The sequence below is a fragment of the Athene noctua genome, chromosome 7 (genome assembly GCF_965140245.1).
Source record: "Athene noctua chromosome 7, bAthNoc1.hap1.1, whole genome shotgun sequence".
Taxonomy (NCBI): Eukaryota; Metazoa; Chordata; class Aves; order Strigiformes; family Strigidae; genus Athene; species Athene noctua.
The window spans coordinates 22,006,380-22,027,736 of NC_134043.1; the positions used below are offsets into that span (position 1 = coordinate 22,006,380).

General features: G+C 40.1%; 1 protein-coding gene across 4 annotated transcripts in view; it reads left to right on the plus strand.

The window, feature by feature from the left end:
• CERS6 (ceramide synthase 6) overlaps positions 1-21,357 on the plus strand; it is a 128,884-nt gene that overhangs the window by 19,661 nt on the left and 87,866 nt on the right. For all 4 annotated transcript variants that reach the window (XM_074910679.1, XM_074910680.1, XM_074910681.1 and 1 more), the window contains one exon: positions 20,254-20,359. In XM_074910679.1, the coding sequence (XP_074766780.1) occupies positions 20,254-20,359 (106 nt within the window). The remainder of the gene's footprint in view (positions 1-20,253; positions 20,360-21,357) is intronic.

A 21,357-nucleotide genomic window follows, 5' to 3' on the forward strand; every position in this document is an offset into this window, starting at 1 on the left:
TCTATCTGACTTGTGTCAAAAGGATTAATATAAAATGAAGCTTTGAATTTTTATAGAAGCAAAGTATCTGTATTAGACTATTATGCATGAACACTGCTCAAGAAGAAATACGGAGCATTAAGGTACAGACTTCAAAACTGAGTATTGACTTGGAGTAAGTCCAAGTATACTGGATGCTGCTACCTGATGGTGGGTGGTTTCAGAATGTTTTCAGCTTGGCAGTTTTCTCACAAATGCTTGTTTTCCCTACCTTGCTTTGTCCAGCTCCTCATATCCACCTCAATAATTCCAGCACTGCCATTTCTTTACTTACCTTCTCATCCAGTAGACATTAAGCAGAGTTTGTTAGATTGCATTGTGAATCTCATTTAGTCCAGACTCCAAGTGTCCTCCCGGGTTCAGGTCCAAGATGCCTCTCCCCTCTACATGTGTTGCTGTCAAAAAAAAAAAAAAAAAGGATACAAGCAAAACCCAACTAACTGAAAAGAAACCCCCAAACTTTCTCCTCAGGATTTCCATAGCTGTTTGTCTGAGGTACTGAGTCAATAACTGTTTATGTCTTGCTGAGTTAAGGGTGGAAAATTATCCAAAGCTATGAAACTTCAACAGTGACTGCTCAGAAACAAAGGCCAGATGGGGCTGATTTAGATGAGTTATATGTGTAGCATAGCCTTGGCCTCAGAAGAATTTAGCTAAAGGCAGGAAGGGCAAAGGTAAAGAAAGATCAAAGACAAATGCATGTTCTTGAATTTAGGATGCATTCTGTGTAGTCTGCTGCTCAGCTATATACTGTGCTCCAAAGGGCTTTTCTGGGTGGTCTGTGATAGTCCTGGGTTTACTGGTGAGAAAAAAAGGCTTTAGTAGCGTAATAGACACTCCACTGAGCACCTGTGTGGAAAGAGAAATTATGAGTTTTGCATTAATTTGGGCTAAAATGGCTGAAGATGGGTTGTGTGTTTTGCCAGCCAGATCTGCAAGTGTCACATTCCACAATGGTTTTTATTTTTCATCAAAGCAAATGAATGAGGCACTCCTGCCTACCAGCAGCACGCTCGCCCCTGTCCCCAGCACTCCTTTCCACCGCTGAAGTCCCTGGGCTGTTTGTGAATCCCTGTCCTCGCAGGGGAGGCAGCAATGCAAGCAGTCTCAAGGCCACTGTCACCTCATCATTAGAGGATGCACTTGCCACTAAGAATCGGGGCTGGTTCCCCCCCCTCCCTGAGCCCGTGGGGTATGCCAGCATTCCTCTAGCCTTCAGCTGTCAGCAGAACATCCTGTGGCACTCAGCCATGAGAAGGTTGCGGTATGCAGCTTGTCAAACCAGTTAGGTTGGCCATCCCTGCAGTAAGTCAGGAAGTTGATTTCTTTGCCTCCTTGCAGTAACTTGTCAGGCAGCATATTGTGTGTGGTGGAAATGGAGTTCAAGAGTGATTTGTTTTAGTATTCAGCTGATACAAAATTGCTTTTTTTTTTTTTTTTTTAAAGTGATGAAACAGAATGCCTTCTGTCTGTGCAACAGAAGGAGAGAAATGAATAAAAATGAGTAAGCTGAAATTGGACTTAGTCCCTACATTTTGTGAAGATTTAAAAAAAACACTAATGCCTTTGTGACAGTGAATATATGAATTGCAGTATGTGCGTTATTTTTTCCTAAAAGAGAATTATTTAAAACATACACAAGCTGACAAGTAGATATAAAAACTAGTATTACAGCTACTCTTTGGATATCTAGTATCAAAATGGAGATATTTATGAGGTTTCTAAAACTATTCACTCATGAAACTGTAGAAAATACGCTAGCAAGATGTCATTAAAAGCAGCAGATGCTATAGTGGTTTTGCTGCAAGCACAGCAATTCCTCTATTTTTGCCTCTTTATAGTCTATCCTTGTCGGCCTCTTGCCCCCCTCCCTCCTCGTGAATGTTATTTTTTTAACATGCATTGTTGTTTGGCTGCTTGCTAATGGACTGTAGTAGCATTGAGTACATACGCTCTAGGATTAGAATTTGTGAATTGGAAACACTATAATGATTTAATTTTTCCCCCTTCCATCTGTAGTTGCACAGATGACCTCCCCCCCAATATGTACCAGACAAGTAATTTGAGACTTGCATGACAGGTCTGTTGCATTTTCATTAATTGATCTCTTCAATAACTACTGAAAGCAAAAGGGGAAGAAGGCCAGGGAGGAATAGCAGCGAGGTTGACTAGCAAAAGATTTGACCTAGTTTTTTTCAGTCTGCGTGGCTCTGCAGGCAGATTCAGTTATAAATCTGCCTCTTTAGAAGAGCTTTTATTTATTTATTTTTGATCCCTGCATAAACAGCTGAGTTTGTTTTGAATATTCGAATTTGGTGGGTTAAAATGTAAAATTTTGTCATCATGTATAGTGTCATGGAAATGTGCATGTATGGTGAGGAAGTAAGGGGAGGCATCTACTGCTGTATTGCTGTGGGGTTTTCTGCTTTCTGCCCTGCCCCTCCATTGTTCTCCTTTCTGTGTATTTGATAGCTGTGTGACATTACACACTTGGTTTTTCATCCTGCCTGCAGTATTACTCTTCACTTTGTGCAGTTGTGATGCTGCTCTGTACACAAAGCTAAACAAGTCTGAAAAACATTTTTTTTGGTAAAGTTTTTGATAATGTCTCCAAACTAATCGTTTTGCCTTATTATTTCTATTTATATCAAGTGGTCCTGTCCTTTGCTTGATTTCCTGTTTTGTTTATTTTTCTTCCCTTATTTACCAGGGATTAGTGCTAAATACTGTAACAGCATGGGGATTCATGACAGGCTGATGACCAGTGCTTTGACCCTCCAGATGCTCTGGATAAGTATTACAACAGACATCTGAAGGGGGGGGATATTCAGCTGCTGAATGGGTATGTGTATAATGTTTGTCTTCTGACATTTGATCACAGATAAACTTCCTTCTAGAGCCATTTGTTAACTGAAGTGCTGGGCTCTGTCATTGACTGATGAGGGTTTTACCTGTTTTGCAGTCTTTAATATCTGATTTTGTTCTTGATCCACTTGCATTTGCTACAGGAAAACCATACCCAACTGAAAGTCAGGGAACTGACTTCTGTTTCTGAAACTGTTCTGAAATGTAGCTGGGACTGCATCAGGAGACTGCTTAAACCCATCCTTGCTGGTTACACCCTGGCTTCCTACATCTGCTGGCCTGAGGCTGTCTTTCATTGCAGTGGTTCTGTAGCACAGCTTCATGCAGCTTTGCAATTTCTCTCTGCTTGTGATCTCTGCTCCCTTATAGCACTGACTGTGGCTCCAGTGTTGGTTCTTGCCAGCTGGAGAGGCTCTTGAAGAGGGCAAGAATTTCCAGCTCTCAGTTGGTAAAGAGTGGGCTGCAGTGATGGGGAAGGGGCAAAGTAAAGGTGTTGCTTGGACCAGGGGAGGTTCCATAGGCTTCATGGGAAGTCCTCAGTCCAACCTTCATGGTTGTCTCTCTTTATCTGGCCTGTATGTGTCAGTCAATTAAATTCACCTGCTTTAGGACTGGAAAAGAATAAGTTTCTGCATGCTGCTGAGACCGTGGTGTAACAGCATTCCTCAGACCTCCTTCTTTCATCCCTCTTTGGTTTTGCAAGTGCTTTTCTCTGAAGCTGAAAAGATACCCCTTATGTAGAAGCTGATGTTGCAGCAGAGTAAATACATCATCATTTTGTCTTCTAAGGTAAAATTTGTGATTATGCCATAGTTCTGGGTATTCTGAAGACTTCTGCTTTCCTTTGTGTTCCTGGCTGTAGGCATGGAGGCAGCGGTCATGCTCTTTGGGAGCCAGCCTTTGTTTAGAGGATGATGACTGATATGCATGTCAAGAAAGTGACTGTCAGCCCAGGAGCTGAAAGGAGGTGCCTGCCCACAGAAGCTGCTCCACATATCCTTCTGAGGCATTAGATCTGCTGGCCTGACGTTTCCAGTCCCACTCTAAGTGAGCTATGGTCTTGGGCTGAGAGAATTCCTCGTGTATCCTGGATATAGATGTCATGTCTAATTTGTTCTCAAGGAAAGGCAGAGTTTGATCTATAATTCCGTGTAAAATTTGCTCCAATTCAAGCACTGTACAGATACTTAACTGATGCGCATGATGAATGTTTTGGAGTATATGCAACAGGGTAGTGCAAGGGTCTTAGCGGTGCACTGGCTGAGAGTATGTGGTGGGCTATAAGTGCTTGTATTTACTTGGGCAAACAGGCTGTATGGGTAAGTCTTCAAAATGAGTCCTACAGCGATTCCTGCCTAGGGGTTTCCCCACCCTCTTCCATCTTCTCGAACTTTCTCTTGCCAAGCATACAGCTTCCCACAGTTCAAGTGCAGCAATGTTACACACAGCTAATCTCTAACCCAGCTAGGTGAGAGACTGGATATCACTTCCATTTGCGTTGTCAAACTGACATAGTAGATACCATATTAAATTGCTTCTGTGCTTTTTCCACTGAGCTGTCTCGTAATTCTCTGTGCAGCAGAATGCTCAGTTTACTGCAGTACGTGGAGCAATGGGACAAGCTCTAAAGGCCTGTGGAAGAGGTGATCCCCAACAGGGCAGCGTGTTTGTGTCTAAGTTCTGCTGGGTGGGTTTTGGTGGTTGGGCTAGGTGCCTTCAGGAGCATCCACGTTGCTTCTTTGCTCAAGTCACACCCTCACATTGCCTGGTCACAGCTTATTTTAAAGGCAGAATGTCTTTCCTTTTGACTTTTTAGTTATAGTCCTAAACAAGAATTACTTGGTGACTTAGGATCCATGTTTCTTTTAAATATAAAAATAAAACTCATGGTCTACAATTGTGTAAAAATCTTCTGTACTTATGTGATTATAACTCATATGGGTTCCCAATTTTGGTTATTAGTTTCTGCTTTTATATACTAATAGAAAGTACTTAACAAATTTCAGAGCAAGGTCCAGTTTCTCTGTAATGTGTTAGTGGTTGTGGTGTGTGGAAGAAGCTGCTTTTATCCCAAGCAGCATGCTTGTGGATTTGTTAAATTACAAATAAATAAGCAAGACAATTCTAATGATCCCAAGGAGGTGAGAAGGCATATAGCACTCCTAAACAGAAATACAAAGAGTAACAAATACTTGCCACTTTAAAAGCTTTAAGTAACTATTATCTTACAAGTATTTTGTGACCTGCCAGGTCGGGTAAGTGCTTTGCCTGGTTTTCAGCACTGGGAATTTGTCTCCTCCTTTTTTTCAAACCCTAACAGAAAAAGAGCCACTACTTGTGTTACCATCTCAGCATTACCTACTTGTGGCATCTAATAGTAACAACTGGGGGACAACGACTGGAAGGAGTGTCAGGCTCCTTCAAATACTCACCTGCCCAAAAGTTTTTGTTTTGTTTTGTTTTAAAAACCCTCTGCTGTAGAGGTGGACAGTTATATACCAATACTAGGAGGGAATCACGTTTCAGTCACGTGTCCTTTGTGGGACCATTTGAAGTTGGAATGTGCAAGTTGCTGACAAAATTCTTGTAACAAGCTAAAAAAAAAAAAAAAAAGGATTGTAACAGTTTTTGTAACAGTTTCTTGTGTGTTTTGATGTACAAAATAGACTTGCTTATGGATCCAAGGTGTAAACGATTCACAAATACCCAAGATACGAGGTTACTTCTTTTCTTTTGTTTGATACATGCTGCAGCATTTTCAGTTGCTGTGAGAGCCGGTGCGCCGGCATGGTTTTGATGCAGTGACCTTCCGTGGCTAGTCAGTAGCCGTGAGTGCATCGTGCTGCAGGGCTCCCTTCCCTGTCTGCTGTTTCTGGCAGCAGTTGGGTGATCCGCTAGCAAATCCTATTATTTGTTAATAGGATTTGTTCTTGCACTCTTTTGTCCGATCACTAATTGTTTATCGTGCATTAGGAGCACAATGAGATGCCAGTCAGCTGTGTTATGAGCCTTTTGTGTGCAAGACTCATTGTTTGCCTGTAATGGTGGGTTTTGCTTTGGGAAAGCCTCAGTATGGAAGGCAGAAAACAAAGGCTTCGCATTTCAAACACCGCAGTGTATCCCACACTCCGGTAGGCGCTAGTTTCCCCGGCACCCCAATAGATGATGGGGACGTAGAGGGTCAGTAAGCTCTCACCTGGAGGGCTGCATGCTCTGCACTTCTGGATGCGGAGCTGCAGCTGCTTTCCAGACTGCCTGTCTGATTCACTGAAAGAGTGCCCTGCGGAGGTGGCAATCACACAGGAAAGCATTAAGAAAATTCAGAAATAATTTGAAATAGAATAAAAAGATGAAGGTGAAAAACGTACAGAAAAGCTTGGGAGCTAGTGAGAACTAGTTGCTTTTTTCTCTTTGTTGAATGTTTTGATCAGTCTGGATGCTATTTAATGATCATACAATGCAGGCAGAAACTAATTCTCAAAAGGGGTCTGTCTGAGATGGTTTTTGAGGTTTCAGGCTTGAGCATTTGTAATCTTTTGCTGAAACACTTCTTTCAGAAAAACTCATTCATAATAATTCTTTTGAGTTATAGCTCTCCTAACAGGCTTTTAAAATCCCTTTTCTCAGAAAAGAATACTTTTTAAGAAATACTAAAGCCAGCTTTTCAAAGCAGAATCTGAATGTTGTCCTGTGATGGCTTAACTTGAGCTTCTAGAGAGTTCACACTCAGGTTTGTTTATGTCTCAGTTTAGCGATGCTGTGCTGGTGGATTGAGTTGAATCGGGTCACTGATCCAGCTGAAAAACTCGATGCTTTTCTGGAGACGTGGGCAGGGATAGTCTTCAGTTTCTTGAAGCTCTAATCTGCTGCTTTGGTGGCTGCAGTAAAGGTGGCAGGGTGGGATGAGTATGAGTGAGGAAGCCTGAGCAGTTTGGGTGGCTACCACTGCTCAGGGTGCTGTGCCTGGCCCGGTGGGGATGGTTCAGGGGAGCCTGCCCTGTCCTGGCTTAGTTGGGTCTAACTGGAAACTCTAGCTGTGAATTTTGAACAGTCCTTATCTTCCTAAATAATCTAAATCTAAGGATAAAATAGGGAAAATAATTTATTGTGTAGTATGGTTGCATGCTTCTTCAAAAACAGGCTTCCTGAATATCTACATGTATCTGTTATCTTTTTGTATTGGAAGCTAATTAGAAAGAAACTGAAGAACTAGGTTTTTGTACCAGTTAGGAACAGGGTTTTGTTCTGAAGCATCTGGAAAGAAATAAGGCTCTAATTTTTGTAGCTGAGCAGTTAGACTATATGCTGAAGTTTGATTGTATATACATGTATATATGCACAAATATATAAATATATGTATCATTGCTTATGCTTTATATATGTATGCATGTTTCGGTGTACATATATACAGATGCTCATACACAAATAAAAAACACAGTGAATGAATACCATTATGGTCATCTTACGTGACTAATACCTGCCAGCCGGGATAAAAATTGGTTCATGCTGAAGTTCCTTCAAAAGGTTTGATGATTTTGTGACCTAGCTCTTGGAATGAAAGCTTAACCTCCAAGTCAAACCAACCACCTCTGTTTCAAGTACCTGCAGAAATACAACCATCCTACTGTGAGGTATCCATGACCTATTCCCTGTTCAAAGGGACCAGTCTTCACCAGAAGAAAGATCTAGCGTGAGCTTTCATCTTATAGCAGGCAAGTTCCTTAAATGCATTCTACCTCCTGATGTAGGGAGAAATAGGATTTGCACCAGAGCTACTGGTTTGTCAGTACAAGTGAAGGACATATTTAAATCCTCTCTGTCATATGCCATGACAGCCCACCAGCAGTGGAGGAGCTAAACTCCCAAGAGGACAAAGAGGAAGCTTACAGATACTTAAATACTATGTGGTGTGTGCTTTTCTTTCAAGACCCGAAGTTTGCACCTCTCCCAGGTACTGTGATGATAATGTTCAGGAGTAGAGCATGCCTATAAATGGTGCAGGCAGGCTGGGTCAGTTGTTCAAATGCAAATACATACTTGTAGCAGATGGGTGGAGGTTTGGGCATTGCGGTCATGCAGCACCTGCCCTTGCTCAGGGGCTGGTTGCAGAACCCGTGGAGGAAGGCAGGAGGGTGGAATCCTAGAACCAGAGAAGCACTGAAACATTCTGAGGACTTAAATTATTTTTTAATGTTCCATTGAATGTAAAGCATCTTTTCTTCTTTCAAAAAAATGCGTGTTAACCTGACATAACAGGAACGTTCTATGTGAACAATATAAATTCTCAATATTTCAATCACCTTTTAATATTTTCCAGGAAGGCATTGCTGAACTGTCCAGTTCTGTTCTGTGACTTGCTACAGTCTTTTGTGATAGTATCAGATGGATTGATTGTTCTTAGAGTGATCACTAGGGATTTTTAACTACATCCTTCATTATTTTGCCTCCTGGTAGTAAATAGATCAGAGTAAGAAAAATAAATTAGAATGTAAGAGGGCATTGATGAGACAAGCTATCACTTAATGACCAGAACTACCACAGAGGAATCTGAAGGAGTAGCATTGGTTTTCTGCTGGACAGAGTTATGTTATTTATCAAAATGATTGCTGAGGCTTTTACTTTTTTAGACAGTTGCTTTGAGCCACTTAGCAACTTTTGGATCATGTCCAAGTGGCAGGTAACTACAGCTTCCTTCTGTATCTTGGAAGCTGCCTTTGTGGATGAAGGAGAGCTCCATTAAGTACGTGTGTACGTGCCAAGAGGATGGTGGATGGTATGCCTTGCCTACAGCTTTAATGTAGACATGGGTATTGCTCACAATTTTTTTTTTTTTTCTTCTTGCTCCCATATTGAAAATGTGACCAAAGTAAAAGATGAAGTAATGCTGCAGGGCCTGGTGGGTTAGAACAGTCATTGTATTAGAGTGACCTACTGCGATTTAAAAATTAAATTGTCAGTCTTCCCTTTCTATCTATGCTTTCTTCCTGCCCTTTTCTCTGTCCAGCATTTAATCCCATTTGGGCCATATCATATGTAGATGTTTTATGGCTGGCTCTTGGCTTTGACCCAGATTTGCTGAAGTAAAGGGATGTATCAGCTCTGTATTTTAGAAGGTGGCAGAGGGGAGTAGGAGACAAATCTATAGGATCAGGAGTGGCTGGGAAAAGATGCATTGGAATTGACTGTTCATTTTTACCCAATGCAAGAAGTAAATGACTAGAAATGAAACTGGCAAGTGACAAATTCAAAATGAAGGGCAATGGTTGTCTTCACACAGTCTGAATTTACACTGGGGAGCTCTGCCACAGAATGTCAGAAGTATGCATGGGCTCAGTGAGCTACTAGCGCGTCTTGGGGAGGCAGGGGCAGCTCTTTGGGGACTGCTGCATGCAAAGATGCCTTTTTTGGTCTAGAGAGTCCCTAAGCCATAGCTTTTCAAAAGTTGGGAGAATATTTTTATCTCCACTGACCTGTAGCAGTGGGCTAGAATTTTGGAGACCTGAATTTTACAACTGACCCTGACTCATGTATCCTGATTTTACTGTATGCAAAAAAGGTGAGAGTGATACCTTCAGCATTGTATCATCCATACCTTCTACAGTCTTGGTGACACTGGTGGAGGGCAGCTGAGAGGAGGCACTGTGTGTGAGAGGTGGGGGGACTAGAGTGCATCTCCCCTTCTGTTCCCTTCTCCTTCTGCTTCATCTGCACTTGGAAAGTTACAGAGTGACTAAACCCTTTATTTTTAGATATTACAAAGAAAGCAAGCATTAGACAGCTGGCTGCAAAAATACTTATTTGTGACCTTTCTCTACATTTGTGCAGTTCTTGTTGCTATTCTGGAGAGAGCATGCAGTTCCCCTCCGCTTCATCTCTTTGGTCTTACAGAGTTTCAGGAGAAACTGAAATGCCTGTAACTTTATGCATATCTAAAAGAAAAATAAATAAATAGTTTCCATGTTTGGAAAACATGTCTACTTCTTTGCTAGCCATATTTGTGTCTCATTTTCATAGTAACTAACTGGACAAGCAACAGGAGCGCTGCTGGTAGAGGCTGCCCTGGGGTATTTCCATATTGGTGGCTGAACACCCTCTCCTCCAGTCAGTCCTGTTATGAACTAACTTACAGCTTGAGCTAGATGCCTCCCTAACATTACCACTTGTGCGAGAAAGGATTAAATAAGTTTACCGGCTCAGTGAGGCAAAAGGGTTTAGCAGTATGTGTGAATTGAGGCTGAAATTGGGGCTGTGGTCAGTGGGGTCTGGCCTGCAGCTTGTGATGGGAGCTAGCAGGTATGCAAAGGTAGCTCAAACCATACAGATGTTACTGGTTGTGATTTTTGTGATTGGAGCAAAATCTCAGGAAAAAAGGGGGTGTTTTTGACTTTGCACAATGGGGAGATGTGACTTTTAGACATGTATGTTCAGTGAAAAAAAAAAAAGGCAGGACAAGATAAATGTGAGAAATCCATTTGCAAAAAAGAAATTTTTACAATAACTGAATAGTATGGGTCAGTCACATTAATTGTGTTCCTTAAGTGTAACTCTGTAGGAATGAGCATTTTGTAATACTGTTGTTGAGTGATGAGGATAATTAGTTTTATTTACTTAAAATGGTCTGTTAGCACTGCGCTAACTGGTAAGCCTGCAAGCTGAAATACAGGTTCTAAATCCTTTTTTTATCACAGTTACCTTTCACAGACTCTTGAGTGAAGTGAAACTTTCTATTATGTGAAAGTGCTCTTAGATGGAAGCCCTTGAGTCCCTTATTGCCCTCAAGCAGATTACTGTGACCAAATATTCTTCTCTAAAGCTGATCTGTATAAAACCATTTTTCACTTACATAGCATCCAAAGTACGAAAAAAAGACTTGATGCTGGATGCTGTTTTTATAGGACGGTATGCTGAATTTATAGAGCACTTTGTTTCCAAGCTGAAAAATTATTAAAACCTTTCTGAAGGTGAAGCATTGCTCTTGCAAGCAGAGATGGAGCAGTTTTTGTAACAGCTGATAATGTGTACGTGTCAGTTCTCCCTTTGGCTCAAGTGTTCTTTAGCCTGCCTTTTATGTCCATCTTTGATATATTAAAGAAAAGGCTGTTTTCTGTCAAAAAAGCAGAAAAATGCATGGGAGTGGTACTGTAGCATTACAGGGGTTGTGACAGTACTTGGGTACTAGCAACTGGCATTCCAGCGGGCTGTCTGGCCAATGAGCAAGTCCCATAGAGCCTACATGTAGCGATGTCACCACTCGCTTCTAGGACTCTGCCCTCGCTAGATCCTAGCAAATACCTTCACTCAGTAAAAGTATTGGATTGTGCTTCCTTATTTTAGATGAGAAGTTTCTCATTCCACACCGTTAGTTCCATCAGTCCTCAGCAGCACTGCAGGCTGCTGCCAGCCGTGCTCCCTGAGGTCCACGTATTGTAATAGATGTGTTTTCTACTGCCAATTTGACATGTACTTTGATTTTTTGTTATAAGGGATGAGCAATACCCTTTGTTATAGGAAGGGTTTCAAATAGTGTCCCAGCTCTGTGTTTAAGAAACAGCAGGACATTGGTGGGTTGGTTTGGGGTTTTTTTGGTTGGTTTGTTTTGGTTGTTTTTAAAGACCTTTAATGAAATTTAGAATACTTCGTAGAAATGCTGGGGTCAAAAACATGTTTGCTTGTTGGAAAGGTTTCTCACATCAAAACATTAACAAGAAGCTTTCAGAAATGGGGGGGGGGGGGGGGGAACGGACGGGACACACGGATGGACGGACAGGACGGGACACACACGACCCCCAAACCCAGAGTACCGATTTTCCAGCAATCTTTCTTTCCCCTCTAGTGAGTGTAAATGCGTCTAATAATTTGAGCCAAAGAAAGACAAAACCTCACTAATTCAGTAAGCTGAATTCTCTCACAAGCTGCTTAGCTTTTATTTTTTGGAAACACATGTGGGTTCACACAGAATAGTGCTTAGTTTGTATAATTTGATGGGAGGTACGGGATAATGATGCTGGGTGTGGAAAATACAGCTAATGCATCTCTACAAAAAAAGAAGGAAAAGCATTAGACCTCTTAGATGAAAGACAGATGCATATGTGTGCTTTTCTGCAGTCATTTCAGGAGGCTTGGGAATAGATCCCCCTGAAAGGGTTGGCTCTGAGCTCTCCTGTGCGCTGTCCTCTTGAGACAGGACTTGTGATTTTCCCCAGCAGAACAGTCTTGTTGATGTACTGAGTTATGTGCTGGGCTTCTTGCTTGGGCCAGCAGGTTCTTACCTTTGGAAAGGTTTCATTGAGGGAGTTGTGACACATTTCCCAGCAAAAAATTTTAGTGAAGTTAAATTTCCCATATAGCTACTGGATGAGGTCAAGACTCCTGACTGTGCTTTGGATGTTATATTCTGATGGCCCTTCCATAGAAGAGGATATTGGGAAACATAAAGCCAAAATCAGTGCTGGGATAGGTATACTGCAGTGACTATCCTACTTACCTACTGAATTTGTCCTAGGGCTGTTAAGATTTTTCTGCTTTTTTTGAATTAGTAATACAAGTAACTTCTGAATTAAGTAGGTCAGCTACAGAAAAATAACCAAACAAATTCAGCAATTGTTTTTGTGTGTTGTGGCAGAGATCTGTTGAGTGTCTGCTCAGAAACAAGCCTCTTCTGCTTTCACTCATCCTTGTCGTTAGAGCAAATTTAGATTGTTTCTGTTTTAAACCAGCAAGCAATGTCCAACAAGTTAGACAATTGTAATCATAAATCCCTGGAACAATCTGTGTTTAGAGTGCATAAAGTAGATGAGCTGGTAAAAATTGTTCTGCATCAGTCTTTCAAAAAGGGAGCCAGACTCTTCAAAACAGATTTGGGCACCTCTTTAGCACAGAGAGGAATTTTTATTGGATGTAAGTGCCTTCCCTGGTATTGGTAAATATACTGATAGGAAACTATGAGATTTGATGGACATACTTAATTTGCAGGAATAGCTTGCTTGGGTGTGGTGGGGTTTTTTTGTTATGAAGCTCACAGTTGACTGGTGTTAGCAACATAAACAGTCTTCTATGCAAGGGCTTTTCGAACTATGCTTGTGTCCAAGTCAGAGTTTTTACCAGGTTCACCAAGATGCTCTTTGTATGTAATCAGAGTGTAATCAAGAGTATGCCACTTAGCTCAAACTAGAGTTTGTTATACTTGGAAGATAACTCAGAGATGCTCTGCACACTTCACATTGACTGTAGTTTTCTCAGATTTCTCCATGTAGATGTATCCTCAGCACAAGGGGCAATTCAAATTCTTGTTGTGCACTGACAAGCAATTAACTCAAATCTCTTTGTGGACATGAAGGCTAAAGCAAAAATGCATATTCTCAGTGTTCATGGGGACTTTGTAGCAACAAACATCAGGGTTCTGCCTGATGGCTTCATGAAATTTTTAATCTGTTAGCACAGATCACATAACAGAAGTCTTCATCTGATTTTATGGAGATGCTTTGTGCCAGGCTGAGATACCTTCTCAGAAAATGGATTGTTGGCCAGGGGATGGATTGGCTACCTAAGTTTTGTTCTGTAATAACAGGCGTGTCTGTTGGTCCATAATGTGGCCTACTTTTGATAAAAATGAAAGACAAAAGGGAATGGTTCAAGCTGTGATCAACAAACATTTTAAAAAAAATGTGACATGTACACTAGGTTAGCTCTTCTCTCTTGCACTGATGAAGATTTGTAAGTGGTCTTTCATACTGAAGTTGGCCACAAAATAAAGTTGTTTAAGTGAGGGGAAAAGCTTTCTGTGCTTGAAACATGTCAAGGTAAAAAAGGTTTTCTAATTTGGGCAAAGATTTTACAGAGCCTGTTAGCTGTTAAAATGTGTTACAACTAGACAGAAAAAGTCATTGCTTTAACAGTGACTCAGGAGGAAAAAAAGGTTGATGCAAAACTAAGAAATTGCAGTAATAGGGCAGAAACTGAAAAAAAATCAGTCCTCACTTGCAATCCTATTGGAAGGGCTTTGAGGTCAAGGAGCAGACAGGTCACTTGCCTCAGTGCATGTAGTTTGAAAGCTCTAAATTAAAAATTTAACAGCTTTCAGAAACGTTGTTGACATACAACAGCATTTAAAACACTGCATGTGAATGGCAGGACATCTTATTAAATCTGATAAATTAAAAATAAACAATCAAAGCTTATTTTGTTGACAGTTATTTCTGGCTTTGGGGCCTAGTAAGACTTCTTACAGCTCCATGCCTCATGATGGTGACCTATTTTAGGTATGCCAGTTTTAAATGCAGAAGTGTAAAACACCCTTTTTCATCTGACAAAAAACCTCGTCTTGATTTAGGTTCTCTTGAATCGATAACTTGTCCTTATCCTTTTATAAAAATAATTGGGTGTGAGTTCAGAAGGTTTTATTGCAGATTATATTAAGACAGTATAGTAAAATCAAGGATCAGATAGTAAATTGTTATCCTTCTGCCATAGGGGAAACAAAAAGAAAATTTATAGCAGACATTTTTGTTCATTCAGTCTGTTGCTTCCCCATTCCTGGGCTCCTTTCTTATCAGTTCATGGGGTTTGAGTTTGAAAGAGGGGAGAGCTGTGGAGTTTGGATTTTTTGGTGGTGATGGTGGTGCTTGTGCATTTTTTTTTTTCTTTGTTTTGCTTATTTACCTCAGTAAAAATGCAGGAAGATTTATGGTTTTCAATTTCTGGATTCTTGCTGTCTTGTTCTACAGAGAATTTTGGTGAAATGAAGTGAGCTTCTAAATAAAGCAGAAACATCTGACAAATAAGCATTGCAAAGTAGTACAATTTTATCACTTCAAAGGGCATGGAAAGGAATCCAAACCTGCTTTGAACTGGTTAATGTGTGACAGCTAACAGATTCAATTATTTTAAGACTGATATTTCTTAAGTTGAAAGTTTAGAACAAGCCATTGAGTATTTTCTTTATATCTCCCCATAAGTTTTTTTTTAAAAAGCACGTATAATTACATGAATCAAATATTCATTAGCTCTGTTAGCTTAATGTTGGGGGGGCGGTGGGGTGTGGCCCTGTTTGGAAAGCCAATTCTTGCAGACCTTTTAGTCTGTTTAAAAAACTTGTAATCCCAATTTACTTGTTGTGGGCTCTGTGGTGGTTTGTGCATCTTCAAAGCTGCTGAGAAACTGTCAAACATGGATTTGCCAAAGGGCAGCCGCTGTGGTCAGCCTGGAAATGGCAGATGACCTGCTGGTATGGAAACACTACATTTATGTGCTATAGGAGGGCCCTACAGGCATATTTCCAGTCCCCCAGATGATTCAACAGTAGCTCTATGTTAGTTTTTGACCAAAATCGGGGCAAAGATTATATGTGGCAAGTAGGACTGTTTGATTTGTAGTAACATCCAGAGAAACCCACAAAAAAAGGGATCTTTTTACTTTTTACCTCCTCCTTCATGGGGTAGTTTTTAAAAAAAAGTATTTATTTAATGCAGACTTTGCTAGTGCTAATGAACATCAGCCTCCAAGGATTATGAGGGTCAATGTTAACATTTCTAGCTAATTCTGGGATTAAAATGATGTAATTTGTCAAGAGGAAAAGCAGTAAACGAAAAAGGTAATTAATTAGTAACGTTCAAATAGCCAGTAAAGGAGAACAGAAAGAGCTCTGTAAGTCAGTGGGGGCATTTTCCTTACTCTTTTATTAGAGGCTGTTTTATCAGTGGTATTGCAGTTATGTTTCCAGTTGACATGCTCACGACAGTTTGTTCTCATTGTGGATCTGACCTGTTTGTATTTCTAAAGAGAAACCTTTAACAGGGTGTTGAGTGCTCAGGAAGTGGAGCCAGCGTATTTTTAAGCTGTAATTTTATGAACATGAGGAATCAGATGTATAGCGTGGAGCAGTGGGAATGGCTTCTGAAGAGTCTGCAGGTTTGGGGTTTTGTTTTCCCTGGGTTGATGGCCAGGTGGGAGTCTCAGCTCCCTCTACGCAGCACCGTGCCCACTGTGATCACTGCAAAGAGCAAGTGGTGCCCAACTGGCGTTTACTTTCCTCCACCAGGGCAAAGTTAATTTCTATTTGTCTTTTAGTTATTTATTTTTACTTCTTACTCATCTGTTGTAATAGTGGCTGTCTTTGCCTAGTTGGCATTTGTTAAAGGGCAAGTGGGAAACCCAAAATGGTACTTTTACTTGTTCAAATGTACATACAAATGGTGCTGCTTCTTATCCTCTAGGGGAGGTGGGGAATCGTTTTGCAAAGGATTTCATGACCCTTTGTGGAGAAAAACTGATCTCTGAGTTTGGGGTGAAGTATGAGGTCTTGCTGTCACTGTTGTAAGTAATCAATTTGAGAAAAACAGACAGGATCCAAAATGCAAACCAGCGCTTGCTTTCAAGGGGTATGGGACACTCAGAAATGCCTATCATGGTCAGGCAGACGGTGCGGTCTTTATGGGCCTGCAAAGGCTGAGTGCTTTCCATTCTGGTGCTCTGCAGTAACCCACATTATCTGAACTGGCTGGCTGTGAGCTTTTTGGTTTGATTTTGTTTTTAAATGTGGCTTTAGACTATGAATGAGGAAGCTGGGTTTAAAAAGGTTCTTGAATTCTGAGTTTAATTCCCTGGTTTATGTTGGTCTTTCATTTCTAGATCCAGAATAGATGGGGCTGCATTTGGCAAAAAATGCTTGTCCTTTAATTTCTGTGTAATTGAATACCAGCTTTCAATTCAGCTGTACTGGAATCCATTGAAAAAGAGATATTAGTGTGGTGTTTGTTCAGATTTACATGTTTTAAAGAGAAAAGCTGCCAATATACTCAATTCTGCTTTCCTTACTCTTTCACAATAGTTCTTCCCTCTTAATTGCAGTACCTTATGCAATAAATAGTCCCATGGGTTTCTGTAAGACTGCTTAGGGAATTGAATACCACAGCATTAGCAGAAATGGAAAAAATGAATAGTGCTTTTAAGAAGCGCAACATTTGGCAAAATGCTTATAGTTTGTACATGTATCAAACATCAATTCTGTTTTGTTTACTTATGAATCTATTTAAATTATTATGGAAAACTATCCGTGAGAATTATGTTAATGATGCTATTTAGGGTACCTGGTGTGACATTTGGGATCCTATTGATTAAATTCTACTTTAAAATTCTATTTTAACTCTGAAGAACAATTTTTATACAGCAAAATATAGCTTGAATTCATTAAATTTTTGTATGAACAGTAAAAAAAATCTCTTAAATTTTACCAGTTCCACCAAAGGCAATCACATGGACATGTCTCATACACCCTTGATTTGGTGGTCAGACCTGCTCAGTATTGCAAGCATATAAAATGTTTCTGTTAAAATTGCTTTATTTCCCTTGAGTGTCCTAATAAGAACCATTGCTTGAGGGGATTTTTTTTAAAGCTTTTTTTTCAGAAGTGGATAAAGACCAGAAGAGCATATCAGGAGAGACACCTTTGTGGGTTTAAGCTTTTCTTGTCCCTTCCTCCCTGACAAACCTGGCCAGGATTGTCCTGTGTTTTGCTGCTGTGTACCCTGTACACATCCTTACTCTGGTTTTGCTGTCCTTGTGGACAAGCTCTGGTTTGGGTCACATGCTCGTTTCTCCAGTGCGTGTGAAAAACACAAGCAGCAAAGGAGGAGAAATTTGTGTTCCTGTTTAGAAAATACCAGATTGAAGCCAAAAATATTTGGGTTTAGGTAATGGGTATAACATCAACATACACTTCTATTCTCTCTTTAAAACCTAGACAAACACTGTATCTGTGCTTTGTCCTGGATTTATCTAGGCTGTTCATTAGCAAGACGTGTCATTTTAAGAATGGCATTTAAGCAAGCCCAGCTGATTTGCTTAGATTTAAATGAAGACCAGCTAGCTCAGCATGAAGCTTGTTGGAATTGCTCCTTGTGGAATTTTTTTTAACTGGAATTTTTTAATCTGCTTTTGAGTTTACTAAATTACTTTTATTTTACTTTTAAATTAGCATGTTTATGGAACTGCCTTTCTATTGGAGTTATATCATGGCTCTCTCATTCCTTCAGTCATCAAGAGAAAAGCAAAACAGAAGTTGAAAGATTTGTGTGTAAAAAAAAAAAACAAAACCCAACAAACCAACCAAGCAAACAAAAAACCCCCCCAAATCAAGTCTTACTTCAAAGGAGACTGACTTTGCAAGTGCGCAGAAAATCCATCCAATTTTTATTTTTGTGTTTATTTAGTGAATGTTGCTTGATCTTGCTGTTGATGGTGAAGGCTGAGCTTGGGTTCCTCCGTGAATGCATGAAGTTGATGAAGTTGTCTTTCATTTCTTTTGGTTTTTATTTTGCTTACAGCACTCCTCTGCCCTGTCTCTGCTTATAAGTGTTTCCTTGTAGGGCCTTGTAAAATGACGTTGAACACTAATTGACATCCCCTTCACTGTCTGTCTTAGGCTTGACTCTTGTCTGGCTCTATTGCTTTCTTTTCAGGAAATTGTTTGAATTTCTTTAATGGAGAAGACTGGAATTTTGGATGTTTTTCAGCATTTTGGTTCAAAACATGGACATAGATGCTAAGATTCTTAGCCCCTCTGTTACATGGCTAGAAGTGTTTTACAAATCCTTAGAATTAAAAACCAAATTTCTGAAATCAAACTCTATGAGCAGTTTGTTAGCTTCTTCAGCTACCTTTTTGGTTATCAGCTAACAGCAATGGCCAGCATTGTTTTGGTTATGTCCGTGATGAACGAGAGAATACAATTCTCTCTTCTTTGTCATGTTATACTTTAAGTAATGTACATGCTTCCAGTGTAGCTAGATTACAGTGTATTTATATATAACATGTACAGGGCTTATATGCTTCTGTTTCATAAGCAGAAAACTGGACTGCTTTCTTCTCGAGCTCAGCAGTGAAACTGGTATTGTCAAAGCTCTTAACCCTAAAGCAGGGAATTGACACTGGATGCAGTGCCATTGATGTGGTTGATGCTATGGAACTAGCAGTGTGGTTGCAGTCTGCAGCCAATCCAGATTGTGACCAAACTTTTACAGAGTGTAGTAAGTTTTTTTTGTCTTACAACATACAAGGATCAAATAGTGAGTTCATTGATACACTGCATGTATCTTTGGATATATGACTTCCCACCCGCCTTGCAAATAGTCATCAAAATTATTTCAGGCTATTGAATTGTCTTTCATGGTATGGGATTGGTATCAATATATGAAGAATTTTTCTTTGAAAAAACAAGGAAAACAAGGCGATCTGGCATCACCCATCTTTCTTTACCAAATGTTGTTGCTATAACCACTGTAACATTGCTTAGGACTTCTCTTTCATCAGCTGTGCTGTCTTAAACATAGTAGAAACAGCAGTTGTAGCTTAAAATGGTGCTTAAAATGGGGCTTGCATGTGGATAAGAATTCCATGATTTTTAAGAGCTTGTGGTCATTCAGCTGCATAAATGTGGAACTACTTCTTAACTACTCAGTTTGTTGTCTTTGTCCCTGCTGGCAAATGAAGTTTTAAGAAATTGAAGTATTTAAAGTGGAATCAAGAATTACATAGTTCAAAGATGGCAGAAGTTCATACTGTTCATATATCAATGTGATTCCTATACAGACTTTGTAGCTTTCATGGAGATTCCAGGGTTGAACTCATAGTTAATCATAGTTAGATTTAGTTGTTTTTTATGAGTGGAATGGTGGTCTTTGAGTATGTAATACAGGCTCTGTAATTCTTATCTAAAATGTATCAGAGACACGCAGTTTATAAACTATGAATTTATGGATTGGTGTTTGAATCTGTGACAGTTTCATGTTTTAGCAGAAGTGTTTGGAGGATGAGCATTCTTTGAGGCATAGCTCAACACTGTTTAAACTTTATGGTTTAGAAAATTGTATTGACTGGGTAGCTTTAAGTGCTTGCTGCCTTTAAGGACTTTGTTTGAATTTCCACTGTGCAAAAGGAGTCCTGAGGCAGTAGCTACTCTTGAAACTGTTTTATGAAAAAGGCTCTGTTTGGAGTAGAATATTATGTGCTCCCCATCTCTGCAAGCTGCCCTGCTCTTTTCATTAGTTGGTGCTTCTCTAGGAGGCATTCCTCTCATGTTTTTGTTCTATCCTGTTTTTTTTTTTCAACATGAAAGAAGATCCTCTGTTTTATGTGCTTGGAGGAGTTCCTTTCATCCTTCAGAGTGATGTTACTTATTTTGCAATGTAATCGCCTGTATGAGCTTGCTTTAGAGCTGTAAGGCTAAGTATTGTTTTTGTTGGCAGGGTTAGAATGTTTGCACATTTACCACATGTCATTGATTGATAACAGTAATGAAGTAAATAACTGAAGGATTTAACTTGTTTTCTTTTTTCATTCTTCTGTTTCTCACAGGTTCATTGCTAAACCATGTGCCTTAGGCCTTAAAGTCCAAGCCAATGGACCACAGAAAGCTCAACCTAATGCTATCCTGGAAAAAGTTTTCACAGCTATTACAAAGGTAGAGTATTTAACTAAAATATTTACCTTATAAAGTGGAATATGGCAATATAAATGATGTCTGAACAAAACAAAGCTAGCTGTGAAAAGCAGTGCTTCATTTGTACAGCTAAAATCAGAACATACAGATGTCAAAGTTCTCATTGGTATGCCAGCTTGATCAGTTGTGCATCCCTTTGTGACGTCTCCTGTCAGCTTTTAATCAGAAACAGAAACACTTTGTAGGTGCCATATGGCCACCTACTTTTTTTTTTCTTCTTATCTTTTAGAAATTTCTACAAAATTGTCGTCTTTTTTTTTTTCTAAAAAAAAAAAAATGAGTGAATTGTGAGCCAGTAAGATTCATTTTACTGTGTTTTCCATGAAACTACAAAGCTACTGCCAGTGTAACTGCCTGAGCACAGGGTGCTGATGGCTTGCTGGTGTCTCATCTTATTACATTGTGATGAATGTCCTTTGAAATTGTGGGGGTGTGGAAAGAAGCTAGAAAAGTGGGGGGAACTGCCTGAATAATGTTGTAGAGCTTACACATTATTTCGGGTACAATATAAGTTTTTCCCCCACTGCTTAACATTTCTGTCTCTACAGCTCTCACTGTATGACATCTCAACTATGTCATCCTGTGAGTGCTTTTGAAGCACCCTATGCTTTTCTGTAGTAGTGGGGAGTGATCATGTGTCCTTTAGCATCTCCTGAAGACCTCAGTGGTCAGCTGCGTTGTAGCAGAAAGTCCTGTAGGAACTTCCCAGTCCCACCTCGGCTCCAGGCTGCAGCTGGGCACACTGCAGCAAAGGCATCAGCCTAAATTTCAGAGAGTGTAAGTCATAGAGGGCAACCTTAGGTTCAGTGTCAGGCAGTGAATGTGCTGTGATTCTGTCTTGCTTGTGTGTCCTCCCTATCCTGAGATCACCATGGCACTTGGTGTGGTTTTTGTCCTTTTTTCAGGAAGGGAATCACACATACCTTGTTTCTAAAAGCTGCGGCACATGTGCTCTCGGC